This window comes from Hippoglossus stenolepis, chromosome 18 (genome assembly GCF_022539355.2).
Source record: "Hippoglossus stenolepis isolate QCI-W04-F060 chromosome 18, HSTE1.2, whole genome shotgun sequence".
NCBI lineage: Eukaryota > Metazoa > Chordata > Actinopteri > Pleuronectiformes > Pleuronectidae > Hippoglossus > Hippoglossus stenolepis.
Window position 1 is genome coordinate 3,489,379 of NC_061500.1, and position 18,236 is coordinate 3,507,614.

General features: G+C 45.0%; 1 protein-coding gene across 1 annotated transcript in view; it reads right to left on the reverse strand.

Annotated features, from left to right (window-relative positions):
- LOC118125829 (leucine-rich repeat transmembrane neuronal protein 4) overlaps positions 1-17,671 on the reverse strand; it is an 84,519-nt gene extending 66,848 nt beyond the window's left edge. The window contains exons 1-2 of the mRNA XM_035184852.2: positions 16,806-17,671; positions 9,574-11,135 (exon numbers count right to left, since the gene is read on the reverse strand). Of these exons, the coding sequence (XP_035040743.1) occupies positions 9,574-11,135; positions 16,806-16,809 (1,566 nt within the window). The 5' untranslated portion in view covers positions 16,810-17,671. The remainder of the gene's footprint in view (positions 1-9,573; positions 11,136-16,805) is intronic.
- Positions 17,672-18,236: the final 565 nt, after the last annotated feature.

Genomic DNA, 18,236 nt, shown 5'->3' on the forward strand with positions numbered 1-18,236 from the left:
CATGAGGGGTGCACATGTTCCTGCAGTGGAAGACAACCTGCACCGGGCTGATGCAGTCAGACCACAGAGTGGGATGCAGGAGGTTGACAGAGACAGGTAATTAACTAAAAATAATATGTTCTTGACACGGTAGAAAAAAAACGGCCTTTAAAAGGAACAGGAGACGCATCGAAATGAAACCTCCGAGAATAGCCCAGCTGGGGAGATGAAGGTTACTTTGTGTGCCGGCATGAGTGGATGCAGCACATGCAGCCGCCTGCTTCCACACCTACACACTGTGGAAAGATCAAACTTGACGGCATGGGAAATATCATTGGACATTCAACATCAATATATTGCACTCACCCACATCCCTTCATGTGAGTTCTTTATATATGCGGCATAAAAGACTGGCGGCACATCACAGCGGCAGCGGAAATTTTCTGTCCGATTGCGCCTTTGAACTTCGTGCGGTGCACGAGCCCTTTGATTCGAACAGTTGTTGTAAGAGAAGCTAAGTGACGTGTGCGTAGCGTGAACCTTGGGAACCAATGAAAATCCTGTAAAATGAAGAAAGAACACAAAGCACTGAGAGAAAATCTACAAGTTGCTGTCGCTAACGAACCTTTCAACAACATTTGGGTAGATTTCTAAGCCATACGGATGAGATTTGGCCTCTGAGACTCCATCGCCCTTGAAACTGGGTCAAATTGATACAAAGCAAAGATGCCAAACTTGATTACTTTCATTCCACTGATACTGTTCCCCTGTGGTTTCCAATACTGGCGTGATCATGCAGAACAACAGCCTAAAATAACTTTGTATTTGCTGCTGCAACTAACAATTTAATCTTTCTTTGTGTTGTGTGTATAATTGACTTAATCACTTGTGCACAAATGTGCAAAAAGTAATGAAATCACAGTCATTACAATTTTCTGGAACCCAAAGTAATCTTCAAACGTTTATAGGGTTTGACAAAAGATCCAAAACCTCAAACTATTCATTTTCTGTCGGCTGTATTCAATCAACTAATTGTTTCAATACCAGAAATAACAGTAGTGAAGACTATGTCAAATAAACTGCAGCAGCTTCTTTTATACTGACCAACACTTGAAGTCTTGCATTGTCACCTCAGCTGTAATTATTCAAACTACTTCCCTTAAATAACCGGACAACTTTGACACGGTATTGATCATGTGCCTTTAATTCTGGAAACGCACACTCCTGCAAAACTGTTCTGCCCCGACCACCGTGGAAAACATGCCAATCTGCCGCGCCTCGCCTCAGACTTATTATCTTTCCTCAAAAAAGCTTGGAGCCATCACCGATCGGAGGACGGACAGCTGCTCCGCGGACAAAGGCCTACGTGTCTTTGTGGACAGACGCCTGCCAATCTAGCTGTCGACTCTGGATGACTGCCTGATTTTCTCGGGCTTGCTAACTGCGTCTCCTGTTCAACGCACGTCTCTGCCAGGTTCACCTGCCTTCCTGTCTTACTCCACATCAACCCTGAGTGCCAGTCTGTCTTTTCTGCCTGTTGAGTCCGCTGAGCAGCAGGACTTCAATTCTGTCAGTGCCAATAAAATCGCTAATGTCTCCTCTGCTCTGGAGGTGAGGGGGTGTTTGCTCTGACTTATACATGATTTCATAGTGTATTGAGAATACCGTGTACTTTTTAAAAAGTTTGACGCAAAAACTACGCAAGGAACTTCTGAATAGAAATGAAAAATATGTATTAATGTTGATGTTCTCATTCAGGCAAAGTGCTGAGAGGTGGTAATCAGTAGAATAACCTGATGGGGTTTAAATACCCCTCCAAGGTGTCATGATGACACCTGGGTTGAGAATTAAGAAAGAGATCTGCTACAGAAATATGTTTTTTCTTTATTTGCTTCTTACTTTGTTGAATACTGACTATTTTCAAGGCCGGGCAAGAAAAAGCCTTATTTTTATCCTTAATACTCTGTCCACCCCAAAGGACGAAGCCAAGACGAGGCCTCTGCCCTCTCTTTTTGATGAATATTCTTCTTAATTACCGCAGTTAGTTAATTAGGACGAGCTACAGAATCAGATAACGAGTCTCCCTAGAAGCATTGAATTGAGAGTTTACTTCTTTGAAAGAGTCCGTCTTAAATTCCAAGTATGTTTCTCGACACTGGGCCCTGAGAAACCTATTAAACAGAAATATAGAGTTGAATATGAAAAGCTAAAAAAAATTCGACAGCTGCGTTATGTAAAGATGACAGGCTAATTATACTTGACTCGGTGTCAATTCATGAAATAGCGCATCATTTTCTGGTAAGAGAGATCCACTCTGCACAAGTTCAGCAAAAGTGCCTCCTCCGGCAGCGAGTGTTGCTCGGATAAAAAAGTGAAAAATGCCCATCACAGCGATGGCTTGGTTTCATTTTACGTCTCCATTTTATTGCACTTTAAGCCTGAACAGATGTACTGCTGCAGGTGCTTAGTGGTGTACTTAGATGCAGAGCCGTGAATGACTCATCTGCATCTTCCCCTCATACCTGCTGATTTACACGTATTTGAATTTTGTGACTAATGGGCGAGGTGATGGCGAGGCTGTCCAACCTTACTGGAAATTATCATATAGTTAATGAGAAAAAACGAGTGCTCCATTGGGGCGCTAATGTCCTCTAACCTCGCCTTGAGTCCACACAACTGTCAAGCATTCGAAATTGCAGGCAAGACACCCAGCGCCCGCCGTGAAAGAAAAAAGGAGAACCTCTCTTGAAATGTCAGGATCTTGTCTCTCAAGTTCGCTAAAGTCATAGAACAGATTTAGCTGTAGATTCACAGTGGAATAATCTCAGGTATTAAAATTGATCTTGATTTTAATGTAAAAAGCTGCTTTCTTTGTGTTAAACTATGGAAAGTCGTCAAATGGAATAATTCATGATAGAGAAAGATCCATCGTCTTGCACAAAAGCTCATGAGACGCCTATGCAATAAGCTTTTTTACGAACTATAATCATAATTTCTTGTTGGTTAACCTCTAGCAGCCGTGGCAATTAGAAAGAAGTCAGGTGACATAGTGTAAAGGTCTAAAAAGAGAGGATCCATGCTTTGTTTTCCTTGTCAGCGCATATGTCCCCTGATCTTTTCCTAAACCCGACAAAACCTTGACTGAACTTGCAAAACCTTAATCACGTGTTTATTACTGTTACCGTGGAGACAAAATGCTGGTGCTACTGCCACCTGCGAGCTCCTTGAAGGTTTATTAGTGTCACCATGACGACAAACGTCCAGGATTATTATGTATTAGTATGCAACTAGGGCCTCGTCCGAAATACAGGGACATACTTTTTTTGTAACTATGTGTGCTTTGTGCTTGTTGCCAGTATACAGCGCTGTTAGAGACACTTAACAGGGCTGTATGCTGCAGAAAATGTAGCTGAAGGATACATGGTAGTCTGGCAGGTCAGGAACACTGTTGACGCAGCTCTAATGTAATATTACTCTTCCAGGAATTGTTCTGTCACTTGAGATTTTCTTTTATTACACCCAATTTATAAAAACAGGACGTTGTTTTGTTTTTTTTGTTGCTTTGTCCTGTTACACATGGTCACAACATGTCATTGATGTGTTCCCATCCATGAGGAGGGCTGAGGAGAACAGGCTGTGTGGAGTAACAGGACTCGTATCAGTAGGTAGTGAAGCAAATAAGAGGTAGTAAAACAGACAAGAGGCCTCTGTAAAACAAATGATGCGCAGCTGTGAAAAATGGCTCTGGAAGTAACCAGACCAGTCGAGGGGCCGGGGGATAAATAATGACTGCAGAAGGAGAACGTACAAACCAAGTGCATCAGATGCAAATTATAAAAAAAAAAAGGTTTTAAGACGGGTATCGCAGGCAAGAAGAAACGATAGCAGAGGCCGTGCATCACGAAGCTTAGCATTAATGATGCACTTGGGTTGCATTGTGAAAAACTCTGAGAGAAACAAGACTCTTCTCCAGGTAATGTAATTGCTGTACTTGTGATCTAACGCCCTCATTAAGCATGGATCAAACGCGGGTGCAGAAAAGCAGCGTCATGGAGGCAGAGTGTGAAACAGACGGGATTAGCAGATGACAGAGCTGCTCACTCACGCGCGGCGAAAGTTTGAAGTCTCCTGCGCGGCTAATTGTCGACTGTAGACACAAGCGTGGAGAAGTTCTGCCTCCCCACTGAATTACAGATAGCTCGCTTGCCCTTGGCTTGCCTCCCAGCGTTTGTGTTGATTTTCTCTGAGCAATTAACAATCTGACACCGTGACCTTGGACCGAGGAGAGAGAGAGAGTGAGGGAGAAGTAAACTGCCTTGTATCTTCAAAGAATAGCTCCTGCTGTACGGTACTAGATTTTTTGACATCGTATAAGAACGTGTGGTTCTCGCTAATTTCCGAGTCTTGTCTCATGGGCTGTGAATTACACAAAAGTAGCAAATCTCAGGAGCAAGGTCAACAATGAGTCATTGACAAAACACCACAACTAGACCCGGCCTTGGATTCACTCCGGGGGTATAAATCCAGGCGGCAGGTAAAGTTTGTAGTGGTGCATGTCTCAATTTAAGACTAAAATCCTCTGCTGTCCAAAAGTCTAAGATCACTTTCCCAGAATGCAAAGCTGTAGACCAATGTTTACAAAGCAACCTGTTGATGCCGTGTGAATTAACTAATACTTATCATACTTATAAGTATGTTCTACTATTGGTAGGGGGGGTTATTGTAGTTGATTGGATGTAGAAACCATGTGACTTTGACACTAACCCCTTTATACCACAAATGTACCGGTCTTGTATTTATGTGTTGGACATTTGTTGTCCGTTGTTTTGTTTGTTAGAGTTGAGAGTCCTCAGTGTAAAAACTGTGACTGTGGAAGTAAATAAACTTACTCTTTAGAAAGAATGGTACATTCAAGCATCTACTGCTAAAGGGACAGTTAGTAAGAGCATTACGTTTTGGTATTTAAAGGTTATAAGATTTTCATTTTGTGTAATTTGGCATTTCTGCTTGAGATTGCTCATTTGCTACGATCCTTGTTGCTTGACTTTGAGTCAATCATCTAATTCACAAATAGATTTTGTTTAATCACAACAGATCAAATGTGGTGAGGTCTGCGTATAGCTGAGCAGACAGGTGTACAAACAGAAAGTGATGTGAGTGACAGCGATGATGATGCTCACGGTGCTAAAGGGTAACACTATCAAGAGAAGTGGTATAATTGTCTCGCTCTCAAAAATAGGAACAACATAATTAATTCAAAGACAGCCATATGCAGTTTGACATTATAGTAAGTGGCTGATTTGCTGTTTGGAAAATGTCAGAAGCCGTCTTCAAAAGAAGAGATGAAGCTACCTCAAAAGGGCATGAAGAAGTCCTGCTGGCACAAATGAGTTTAAAGACTTACTTAGAAAAGGGTAATGCAGAGTATGTTTGGGAAGATGAAACTGTGATGGCTGGTGCACTACTTCCAGAGCCAACCTGGCATTTCAATCAATCACCCTATCAAGGAACAGGATTTGAGCTACTTTTTGTTGGAGGCAAAAAAAAAACAATGTCTGCTCAGTTCTTTCGGCTTCTGGCCGCCGAGGTGCAGCCGACAGCAAATGAGCAGATCTGTGCGGAGCGAGGCAGAGGTCAGAGGATGATGATAGATCTCTGAGAGATGTCAAAATCCTATGAAGTGAAAGAAGATGAGAGGAGAAAAGGGAAGCAGTGGTGAAGGGAAGAAGGAGACAAAACACAGATGCTTCCACATCGAAAAGAAAATGGATGCTCTGTGACATGAAAAGGTGACATAAGGCCACAAGTGGAACAGACTCAAGATCAGGATTACAGCTATAAAGGAAAATATCAACGAAAGAGAAAAGAAATAATCAAAATAATCATCTCTAAGCGAAGGTTGAAGGGACAACGGAAAACGAGGATTGCACCATCTTCAGGTAATTCACGAAAAAGAGCTGCCAACCTCAGTCATATCAAGTGGACCGGGGGGGTTCAGGGTGAGTTGTGGCACAGAATCCAAATGAAAGACAGGGGTAAGAGTGACACAGGGAGAATAAGAAACTCAGCAGAGATGAACAGAGTATCTGAGGCCTTACGTCTGAGGACAGACGGCGAGAGCGGTGGGGAGAGTGCGGCAGGTGCCTCCGCGTACTGCCGAGTGATTTATGTCTACGCAGGGGGCAACAAAATGTAGAAACAAGATCGGAACACATCCTGCGATGAACTCAGGACTTTGCAGACTGCTGACTGATAGTTCCTGTCTCCCCCCCTGCACTGCTTGGAGATGAGACAGAGCGACAGATAAGGCCGGGGTGAATGCATTTTCAAGGATGTGTCACGAAACAAGATGGAGGAGTGAGCGAGTGGGATTTTTGGGGACAAAGAGAAGCTCAAGGAAACAGAAGTGCTAATGTGACAGGAGTTAGCAGAGTGCTGTGTCGACACTCGGCTTTCCTCTCCTCGCAAATACTGTAAATGCTTTTCTTGCAATATGCCACGTAATACGGCTTTAGCTTCGCAGGTCGTGCGCTATAAGAGTCCTGAGGCCAAAATGTGAAAACTGTTGACAATAACAATCCCCTACAGATGAAGTGTTAATTAGCAAATTGCAGAGGAAGGAGGGGCAAGATAAAGTCTTGGATGAAAACAAATCAGCTCATGGACACGAATCCCAAGGAGCACGGCAAGAAGTCATTACTGCTACAGTACCTCTCGTATAAGCCCTCGTCTTCCATGCAGGGGAATTTCAACTGTCTTACGTTCAAATATATGATGAATCTACAATAAGGAAATAGGCTCCCAATCATATATGATATTTATAGTGTATTATGAATATGCATTTCACCTTTTAGCCTTATTTAAATCCCCTGTGTACAGCAGGTTGGGCTCTCGCCCTTCGACAGCTTACATAAGAGAGGTGGGTCGTGTCAGGGATGATAAAAAACTGTTGACGACCAAGCTATCAAAATGACATTTATGAGAAACCTGCACAGTTTCAAACTTTTATTGGCAGTCATCGTTGCTCAATTATATTTTATTAATTTTCTGGCGTGTAATGTTTGCCCTTGATTGAGGAAGGTTCTTGCTGTTCTTTATCACCACCCTGTACTCATGTTGCACTGGATCTATTCCAGCATCACCCTGAAACTATACTTTTCCCCTTCTTTTCCTGCTCCTGCATTCTTGTCAACAGTCCCTTCATGTGGCTCGTTAGTTGATGACTTACACATATTCCCAGAACCTCAGAGTTATTACACTCTTCTGGCTCTGTAATGGCAGTTCAGCCCTCGCCCCTCTTAGCAGGGGGTAATCCCTGCTTTATTTGGCTCACGGGATAAAAGAGTCGGCTAAATTGCCAAGTTTAGTCGAGTCAAGATGAAAAGACTTCCATGATTTCCAGCCCGAATCGAGTTTACACTGCTGGCGAGACGGTGGTGCTCCGTGTTTACTTTTTAAGTGGAAGTGGAGGGCACCTTTCATGGATAACATCTCTTACAGGCCCTCCGCAGGCCTTTCATTATGAGTCTGATAACAGTCCGGTCTCACTGGCGTGGGGCAACAGGAATAAAACTGAGAGATAAGAAAGACAGTCAGCCATTTCATCTCTTGTAATGTGAATCATTGGAATGCACCCAGAGTATTTTGGTCTGCCCTCACCTCGTGTGACAGTATCCCCTCCTCTGCAGCGCTGTTAATTCCTCCTGATCCTCAGTGCTATAGCCTTCTGTTCTTTACGTAATATCAGTGTTTACAACACTCAAGACACGCGATTACATTTGTAAGTTCTTTGATTTAAAATGTCAGTGACTAGGTCCAACACACACAGACAAGTTTGCAGGGCAATTAGTCAAAGAATTGATTATTGACAAGTTTAACAAATAAGCCGGTCAAAATAATTACTTTGATCATATTCAATAAGCTGAAAACTACCTTTCTATATGTATTCATAATTCATTTAGGCTAACAATGCTACCAGGTAGAGTGCACACACTGCAGCTCTAAAATTATCACAGTAAATTGAAGTGACCGATCCACAGGTCGACACAGAGGGCACGACAGCTCCTGTTTTAATTTTCTGCCTCTGTAAATGGTAAATAATATTTACACAGCAGATCAATTTGTACTAGAAAATAATGCATTCCCCTCCAGATCTGACTCTTCAGAGCAGCATCATAACAAAAAAATCCACATAATACACAAGGCAGCACTTCATGCCTATGGGAGGCCCAGGGAGGGCAAGGTGTGATGTGTGCTCGCTCCTTGCAATCAAACCTGCGTGAGCAGCCTGCATGTATTACATATACCAGGTGACCTGCCTCGAGGAAAGCCAGACAGTCAGTAACTAAAATGGAAAACAACGTGGAGGATCGAGCCCTCCTCCTCCTCCTCCTCCTCCTCCTCCTCCTTGCTGTTTAAACCTATACACTCATTCCTCCAGAGATAACACACCAGATATTCATGACATGGATATGCCAAGTCTAGGAGATAGACTGAGTATGAGTGGGCCGCGAATAAAAACACAAGATAGAGAGCTGAATATCTCTTACACGTCGGGTAACAGCTTTGCAGGGTGGGCTACCTGATCCAGGTGGGCTTAGCCCATCATTAGCCCCGTCTTACAACTGTTCCAGATGCATGTCTGCAGAAGTCTTACTTCTTGTAGCTGCAGTATTTTGTGCAATAGGACAAAAAAGGTTTCACCAAGAATGGAACAGTATGTCAGGTACACTAGACGCTAGTAATTGAAAGCAAGAACAGAGGGAAAAAAGGTATTCCCACATTGCTGTAGTCTGTAAATACTGTTTTGAAGGAACACTCGCCTGTGTACAAAACATTTCAGAAGATTCCAATTCCTTCTAGGACTATAAAACACCATTTGCGTGTCTGTGTGTGTGTTGTTTCATTCCATGTATGAGCTTCACAAGTTTACAGTGAGTTCAGCGAGTGCTGTCGGGAGACGATGAGCATTAGGTATTTTCCGACATCTGTCATGAGTCATCGATATGTCAAGAAAAGTGTGAAGTCATCACCTCGGTGGAAGCTGAGCTCAGTGACAAGAGACTCTATCAGTATTCACATCCAGTGTCCAGAAGTGTATCTCTACCATTCAGCTATTCTCCGTACACAAAACGGCTCGTCCAAAAATTGAATCGCAGTAGAGCAAACACAAAGCACTAAGTCTGTGTTATGCTGGAGGAAAAAAAAAAGAAAGGTAAATGAGAACCTAAACAAGCACAAACAACATTGCTTACGCTCAAGCTTACGCAGAACAGAGAATGTAATCATACTCATTTATCTGTATTTCTCTACAATTGTGCAGCAAAAACAAACATTTGCATCTTAAGAGAGATTGTTTACGCAAATATACAAGCACCTTTCTGAAAACCTGAGATGTCTCGTTATACACGACGTGCTCCTACAAACCCGATTCTGCTTTTTTTTCAGTGAGAATCCAGGGTAACACCGTGTGCGGGCAAGTAAGCAAGTGGCAGACGTATCATCTTTCAAAGCAGCACAAATATTTACCTCTGGTCGCTTCACTGTGGACAGAGTTTTGTTTAGGAGAAGTGGTGGCGGTGGTGTGGGTCATACCTCGCATTCTCGGGAGCCTGAGATAGTATAGGTGCAGGGTCCTGTCCCATTGACAAGCACATCCATGGCCTCAGAATTGGTGGGCTTGTAGTCCACATAGTACTCCTGCAGTGGAGAGCTCAGGGTGCGCTCCGTCTCCCTGGCTTTCTTGCGGCGTTTGCGGGCGGCTGCCGAATGCTCCTGCAGCTGCTTGACGCTGCTTGGATAGCGCTTCCAAGACACGTAGATCACCAACAGGATCATCGCGACGGATAGAAAAAGGGCAACACTCCCGGCCACAATCTTGTGGAAGGACACGGGCTCCATGTCTTGCTCTGGGGGAAGAGCCACAGGTGGTGTCACCGCCGAGGAGGTGGAGCCCCTAACAGAGCCATCTCCTCTCTTTCCGGATCCAGTGGGTGAGGCCAGAATGGCCGGGCGATGGTCAGTCTGCACCGGGACATTGGATGGGGTTGGGGCGATACTCTCAGAGAGCGTTGTCCCCGCGTTTGATTGACAAACACCAAAAGCTTCAATAGCATCCATCACTTTCTCACCCTGGGCTTTCTTGGGAGAGGCGCAGATCATGGTGGTCTCCTTTGCTCCTCTGAATTTTCTCAGCCAGCCCACCAAGGGGCAGATGGCGGGGCCACAGTCCCATACATTCCCAGCTAAACTAATCGTAGTCAAAGAGATCCAGGCATCAACCACCTCCTGGGAAACATTGGTCAGCTTGTTTGAGTCCAGGTTGAGCGTCTGCAGGTTGGGTAGACATTGGTAAACCACAGCATCCACCTCCGTCAGATCGTTCCCAGACAAATCCAGTTTCTGGATGGAGGCCCAGGTCCAAGTCAGGCCCTGGCTCATCGAGCGAATGCGATTCCACTGCAGATAAAGAGCCCGAAGATTGTAGAGGCGAGGAAAGTGAGAGAAATTGATTTTTGAGAACTGGTTATGCTCCAGATGCAGCTCAGTGAGCTTGACCAGGCCTGAAAATGCATTCCGGGTGATACTGCGCAGGCGGTTGTAACCCAGGTCCAGGAACTCAAGATTTCTGCAATCTTGAAACAGACGCACTGGGACAGTTTTTAGAGAGTTTGAGCGTATGTGGAGGCTGAGAAGCTTCCTCAGGCCCTGAAACTGCCCAGGCTGCAAGGCCTGCAGTTTGTTATACGACAGGTCCAGGTTACGCAAATTAGGGACTGGATGGAATGTGGTGTTGTGGAGGGATGTGATCTTGTTGGAGCTCAGGATCAGCTCCTTGAGCCTGCGGACCCCTTGGAAGGCCATCCCATCCACAGTGGCAATGTAGTTGTGGTCCAGGTAGAGCCAGATGAGATGGTTGAGCCCCACAAACTGGCCCGCTCGCAGGCTGGCGAGGCTGTTGTACCGTAACGACAGGCCCTCGCAGCCTCCTGACAGGTTCTTAGGAACATCACGAAAGGCGCTTGACTCACAGTAGACAATTTTTCCATCACATCGACAGCTTTTGGGGCACGGGCGCTCACTCAGAGAGGGATTCGCCGCCAGCCACACCTGCATCAGGAGTTGGACCACTAGCCAGCGATGCCGCAGAGCAGAGCCTATGGGAGGAGGAGGGGGGGGGGAGAAAGAAAAGGTGTTTAGTAAAAGTAAAACTATCAACTTCCTTCAACCTGGAAACTCTCTACCTCCACTCAACCGTCACGAAAATAATGTTCGTCATCCATTTCATTTTCCGTCTTGGTTTACGTATACTAATCATATAATAATGTAATATTTTATACAGCCTAACCTAACTTGAAGGTTAAGTTCATGACCTAATCACAGGGATTAATGGTATTACTCCAACAAATTTAAATTAAATTGGTTGTGAACTGTAAATCATCAATCATTACTCCTTCAAGTAATCTGTAGTGTAGTTTACTTTATATTGACAATTTATTTGAACTTAATTGTTCATTTGGTTTCATAAGAAGTGTTTTAACTTATTTCAACAACAGAATATTTTCACATCGTGTGGACTAATTTCTAGAAATAGGTCTTGGCTGTTGAAACTGCTGTACTTTGTGCCACAATGAATTTGCATTGAAAATCAACGTTTAATCAAAGCCACTTGTAATTTACTCAGTCGTATATTATCTGTATTTGTATTCACTGCAGCAGCAGCAGAGGCAGGTAAGTCATAAAAGGAAACCGATGCAGAGCAGATTAACATTCAAGAGCTGTTGGTTGTGTCAACAATCCCAGAGGCATTTCAATTTCGACTCCGACCATTTTGTGTTTGCCTGAACCAAAGCAGGACAGGTTCAGCTGGAATCGTTGCTCCTGCTTTCCACTGGTCCAAAAGGAAAAAGTCTAAATAACCCCGATGGAATTACACAATTCATCTCTGCTGCAGGAAACGGCTGCGTGTTTGCCAGGGCTGTCTGCGGAGAATGACTATCTATGATGCAAATCTCCTAATTTTATGGGAGTAAATGCTGTGTGCTCCTAATGTGATTTTAAAAGTCAAGCAAAATGGTCAGTGGCTTCCTGATATCGCTCCTTGTTCTGAGGTAAGACAGAGTTGTTTCCATTAAAATCGTTCCCCCTTACAGAGCCTCTAATGATCTGTCATTAAGATGCATTGATTTCCCCTTGAGGAGGAGGCATGGAGGGATTCACTGCTTATGTGTGTTTCTCAAGGAAACATCATCAACTTTGGACTTTATTACCATTATCACAACGAGATAAGACGAAGATGTCAGGATACAGGAAGTCCGCACTCGAATTAGCCCACAAAATGTATTCTCTGATGTGCTGGCAGGTGCCGCGCTCGTTAAATTCATTGCAATGAATGTGTTTTTTTCGTAGCCATGTTACCATTACGAGGAACTGGAGCTAAATTTCCAGTGTTTTCCATAATTTTTACAGGATTTGTCAGAAATAATTCCCTGACATCGAGTGCCTGAGAGGCATCATACAGCATATGCTATCTAACATAGCCATTTCACTCATTGCCAAGCATCTGCTCTTCCCATATGGGTGTTGTATTTGTGTGTTTGCTTGTGTGTGTGCGTGTCCAAAAGTGTGACCGAGAGAGAGAGAGATGGAAACTGTTTTCAGAGGAAACTTCCATCGTTCCCCTACAGAAGTGTGGAACTGTTCCAATAACTTGCGCCGACTATTGATTGTACCAACAGATACATCCGTCATACATCTTCGTTTCCCTTTAATGTTGCAGGGAGACACATGGTGATCACAAGACGCCAGGTTTCTGCGCGTAGCCAATTAGTTTGTCTCAGGTTTTTCTGAATGTAAATTAATTCGGCAACAACTCTTGTGTCTCAGAGGCTTAGAAAAGGAAAAGGTAGCGGCGGCAGAGGAATACCGATATAGAACAATTCCCATGTGCAACGTTCCATGTGCATTTACAGGAATTTTAATAGACACACCGCCTTTGACTGGGGAACAGAGTGTGTGGGATGTTAAACATGAATGCGTGTTTTGTAAATTTTTAGTGTTGGTCTCGAATCCCGGGAGGACGTGGCAACGACCCCCAACTGCTTTTATTTCCCATGTGCATAATAGTCTTGCTTTATTAGAAGCGTCTCCCTGCCATCTCTTTCAGATTGCGACTGTCTCACCAGACACCTCTCTCCCCTCACTGACACTGCATGCGGTTTAATGAGCGCTCTGTGCGCTAATGCCTCGGTAAGCCATCTCCTTCCTCACTACTGCTCTAATCTTATTCACAAAGGAGCACAAGTCACTCTCTGATGTGTCACTCATGGGGCTTGTGTCTCCATAACCTCTTACCTGATGTACTTCTCACAATTACTGTTCTTCTGCTGTATCTACTTAGACGAACACTTCTGCTCCCTCTGTTCTCCGTCCTCCTGAAAATATCCGAGGTTTCATATCCTTGAACCCTACAGCCATCCGGGTGTTTTTTGAGGATATTAAGTCTGTTTTATGCATGGGGTCAAATCCATCTTCACCCCTTTCATTCCTCTTGCTGATTTACATTCTTCCTCCCTTACCTTCTTTCTTTCCTCCAACTTTTCAATGTTTTCCTTACTTTCCTTTTCAGTGCTCTGTATAATAATACATGGATCTTTTCTACTCGTTTTTCATCGTCACCCTCTGCACTTAACTGTTCAAATCTAATATGGATGGATAAGTCCAAGCTAAAGTTTGTCTAAAGGTATGTCCCTAATGCTTAGTTATGTAGCAGACAGCCCTGCTGTCCTCAGCACAAGAAGATAGCTATTTCTGCCTCTCAACTCTAACACATAGAGAGAGTAAGTGCACTTTACTGCTGACCTAAAATAAAACCAAATGTAGCTTAATAACTTGGCAAATGGACTCACTAACTGGTGCACTTTGAGTGCACACAAGTGGCTCATTGCTATTTGGTACCTGTCATTGACAAAACTGCTTCCAGCCTCAGCCTTGACTGCACATAGCAGCTGAACAGCAGCCCGGCACATAGGGAAGGACGTATCCAAACCAGCCTGAGCCTTCCTATTAGTCCCCCATTATCTTTAAGATGGTAGCAAGGTCTGTCAGGTTAGACCCATTTCAACTGTGGTCTGGAAACATTGTGTCCCGGACTGTCTGTCTGGCATTTGCAGAACTGATTGGGCAGAATAACCCGACACAGTGTTCACACGAACACACACACACATTGTATTGCATTGTGAAACTGACATTTGTGTTAGGAGACTCTGGAAGTCAGATCCTATTTGGATAAAGTAACAAACATGCGCAGGTAAATAAATAGTTACCAGGGCACAGCTTTCCTCCAGCTGATAATATTTGTGGATAAAACATTACTCATGGAAATTGTGTTCGAGGCACTTGGGTTCAACACATGTTGTGTCATAACTTCATTTGTAAAAGTTTCTCTATTTCTTCTATAATGTCTTTCACATCCTGCAGAAAAGACGCATCCTGATCAGGTTCAATAAATCCAGATTGACATGACTGTGTTCGTCATGGAGATCATATTCAGAGTTAAAGTAAGTAGGTTGTAGTAGTAGTTGCTAGGTGATGGTCGGGGGCTCTGAAATGCATCATGCTATTAGGAGTCCTTGCAAGTATAGATGTTTAGATACCTGGCAAAATATCAGCTAAATGATCAGACTGAATTATGTTAAGCTCATCTGTGATATTTAACATCCACATTAAATCTGGGTGCAAGACACATTCCTATGTCCTTCTTCAACTGCAGCCATTGTTTAGCAATCTGTGTTTTAAGTATGCATGTACCAAGAGTTACTGGTGATCCATCCCAGTGTGCACTCAGCTTGTAGCTCCGTGCAGCCAGGCCCTGCAGTCCTGAATGGTAAAGGCAGGCCCACTGTAGATAATGGATGTTTCCCCTTGTGTTTCACAACCCATTGACTTTGTACTTTGAAAATAAGCAAATGTAAATAGCGAATTCCTGGATATGGCCCTTAAAAGGCCTGTTGAATCTCCTCTCTGCACTTTGTTCACCTGACATTTCCAGAATGCTGCCTGTTGGATGCTGTGAGGCCACGAGAAGGTCATCTGTTATCTATATTGTATGATACTGATTTTATTTCTATGTGGTTACATTTCATCTACATTTATTTTATTTGCTATTATGCAGACAGGTGGTCATACTTTTTTTCCCCCCCGCAGCAGATAGATGTGAAATATCATTATGGTTCTAAATTTATCTTAAAGCTCTGCACGTGCTCTGCTGGCTGTGGCTTTTTAGCGTCCCCCTTCCTGTGTGCAAAGCAGATCTCTAATGATGTGGTCCATGAAACATAAGTGCATCGCATGCTGTTAATGAAGAGCATCACAGTCGGCTACAGTTGTAGATAACCGAAGCTACAGTGCCACGTAATCACCAAATAATTGTGGGCGACAGCAGGAAGCTTTATGGTTGAAAAGGCTTTTTGTTTTTTTTGGGGGGGTGCACCTGGACACACGTGTGTTTGTGTGCACATGCGTGTGTGTGAGTCTCAGGGTTTTCTGAAATTCAATTTAGAACCAGCCATAAACCGCACTTCTATGATTAACCATATATGGTTTCTTTGCGGTGTACATAAATTGCATCTGAGCTCCCAGGGCCCGTACTGTAGGGCTTTGTGTGCTGTTGTAGCTTATATTGATGTGGTGCAGTAACCCACCGAGGGTCGATATATCATGCGGCCTTGCAATTAATGGCACAGCACCACCAGTGAACTTGGCCATCTGTATGCTAGTTAAGAATGGCTGAGGAGATTAGACCACATCGGACGACAATATCAGATGGAGAGGATGCATAGAGGTGGAGGGATCCCAGACTGATGGAGCATTTGTGAGAGAGGGGGAGGAATAAAAACCCAAAACAGTGAAATACCAACAGAGGAAGAGGACATGATAAAGTGGTGGTGGGGGGGTCCTGTGCGCGCATGGGGGACACCAGAACAGGGCAAGATTGGACATTTTAATGGCACAGAAAGGAAGGATAAGATGAGAAAAACATGCGTATTGACGACGCACACGCAGGGGATCGAGGAGAGAGGGCTGAGACATGGATGCACAGTTTTACCCTGGATTCTTAGGGAGTCCCAGGTGAAGACATGCGAAGCTTTTCTAGAATCAGACGCAAAAATAAAAACCCTGCACGAGCCGGCTCCTGCAGAACCACAAGAGTTTTTTTGGGGAGGCGGCTGAAAACTGGACAATGGGCTCCGTGCGTGCAGATTTAAAACCAAGGCAATGATTATGCAGGACCACGCGTTATAAAGTTGACTGGCTTCCAACATTTACCGTGATTAGCATTCCGCTCCATGTCAATGAGGCAGCCCCTCTAACTAGTCAGGACTAAGAATGGATAGTCCTCACTCCCCCAAAACAGATTCCCCCTCGATTCTCCCCAAACATTTTTTGGGGATCAAATCCTGATGCGCAAAGTCTTGGAAAACCAGAGATTGTGTGTCCTCGGTGTCTCATGATCGATACCGCTCAGGAAATGGAGGGAACAGTATATTGCAGCTCTGCGACTATACGGCACAGGCTCCATGCACATTCCTCAAGCTCCCTGATCCACTTGGCTTAAAAGATGCCCAAACCCCTCAATAGACGCTGCAGAATGAAAAGACGATGATGTTTGACGCAAAACCAAGATTTACACCAGATTCCTCTCGGAGAAGTCAATGCATTTTATAAGGGGGGGGGGGTGCATAACGAGAAAGGAGGACAACTGGAGCATCCAACAACCCACGCAATGTAAGGAAAAAAAACAAGATGGTACCACGACCAGAACTTACCCATATCCGCGGATCTGTCAGCTCCAGCCTACAGGTTTTAATGGCTTCTGGTGCGCGACGTCCGAGTCCGCATGACGCGCTCTCCACAGGCAGGTACCGTCCTGATGATCCGCGAGCCCGGTGTCTCCGCGCAGCCGCCGACTCCAAAGCGCACCTGCCCTTTACTCTCCCCCGGTCCCGGATGCGCTATCCGGCTCAGTTCTGCATCTGTGACCGTGAGACCGAACCGGGGCGAATGTCATTTACTTCCAATTCCAGATGTCAGGGTGGGAAACAATCCCGCGTCTTTACTCCCTCTCCATGTCTTCGCGGCGCAAGGAATCGTCTCCTCTCTCCTCTCTTTTATTTTTTTCAACTTACAGCCAAAAAGAGCACTGCAGTGTGCGCATACAATAACGCAGCGCCATCCAAGCGACGCATGTCAGTCGTAGAGATTCCGCGAAAACCCTGTGACACAACTTCACAAATACATCTGCACGATGCGCAAAGAAAAACACACACACACACACACGGCGTAATTTCCCCCCCAAAAAGGAGTCGAGCAGTAGATTCCTTCCTCTCGCCCGAGTGAGACCCCCGGCGTCTCTCTGTTCTACAGGATGCTCAGAGGGATCCGCGCATGGCGCACAGGGTGGTGGGGGGGGGAAGTAACCACCTTATCCACAAGCTGTCAGCGAGACCCTGCGTATCCAAAAAATCCGCTTTATCTCCCCAAAACGTCCCCCTGGCTTCTCCCTCTCGCAGCTCGGGGTTTGAAATGCAGCACGACGGCGCCGTTAATCACGTCAAGGCAACTTTGCCAGGCAGAATCTGGAATGCCCTCTTCTGGTGAGACCGCGACCCGCGTGAGCTCCGTCGTGAGTTTAAAAACATTTCACGGTGGCACGAGCCCTGTGAAAGACCGCCCCCCCTCCCCCCCTTCATTTTTGAGCAAAAATGCAAATCGTGAAGCTGAAATAGTAGTTTTCTCTGCAGCCTGGTGTGTTTGGGAAGTGCATGTGGTGACGAGGCTCCTCACAAGTTGCCTGCACACACACGAGCACCAGCAGCCTGCGCGCGTGTGTGCGTGCGTCCCCGGTGCATCCGGCTCCCGACCCCCTGCTGCGATCCAATACAGGGCGCTTCACCGGGCGCTGTCCGTGGTGCTGACACGCTCCATTTGAGCCAGTGAATGCGGGCGCACCGTTATCCAGGCACCGTCCAAAGGGGGTTTGATTCCCCTTTCCCCCTCACTTCGTGTTTCTATGGAAAAACCGACTGGAGCAGAAGTCATAAACAGAATCCTACTTAACATTCTGCTCTAACCCCCGTATTGGAAATGCAATGGTGCTTAATCGACAGCAGGCCTCCCTCTGCGTCACCCCAGCTGCCTGTATTTAAGGAAGCAATGGGCAGCTGAATTTTTAATGTGCATCGCATCTGCAGCGGGGT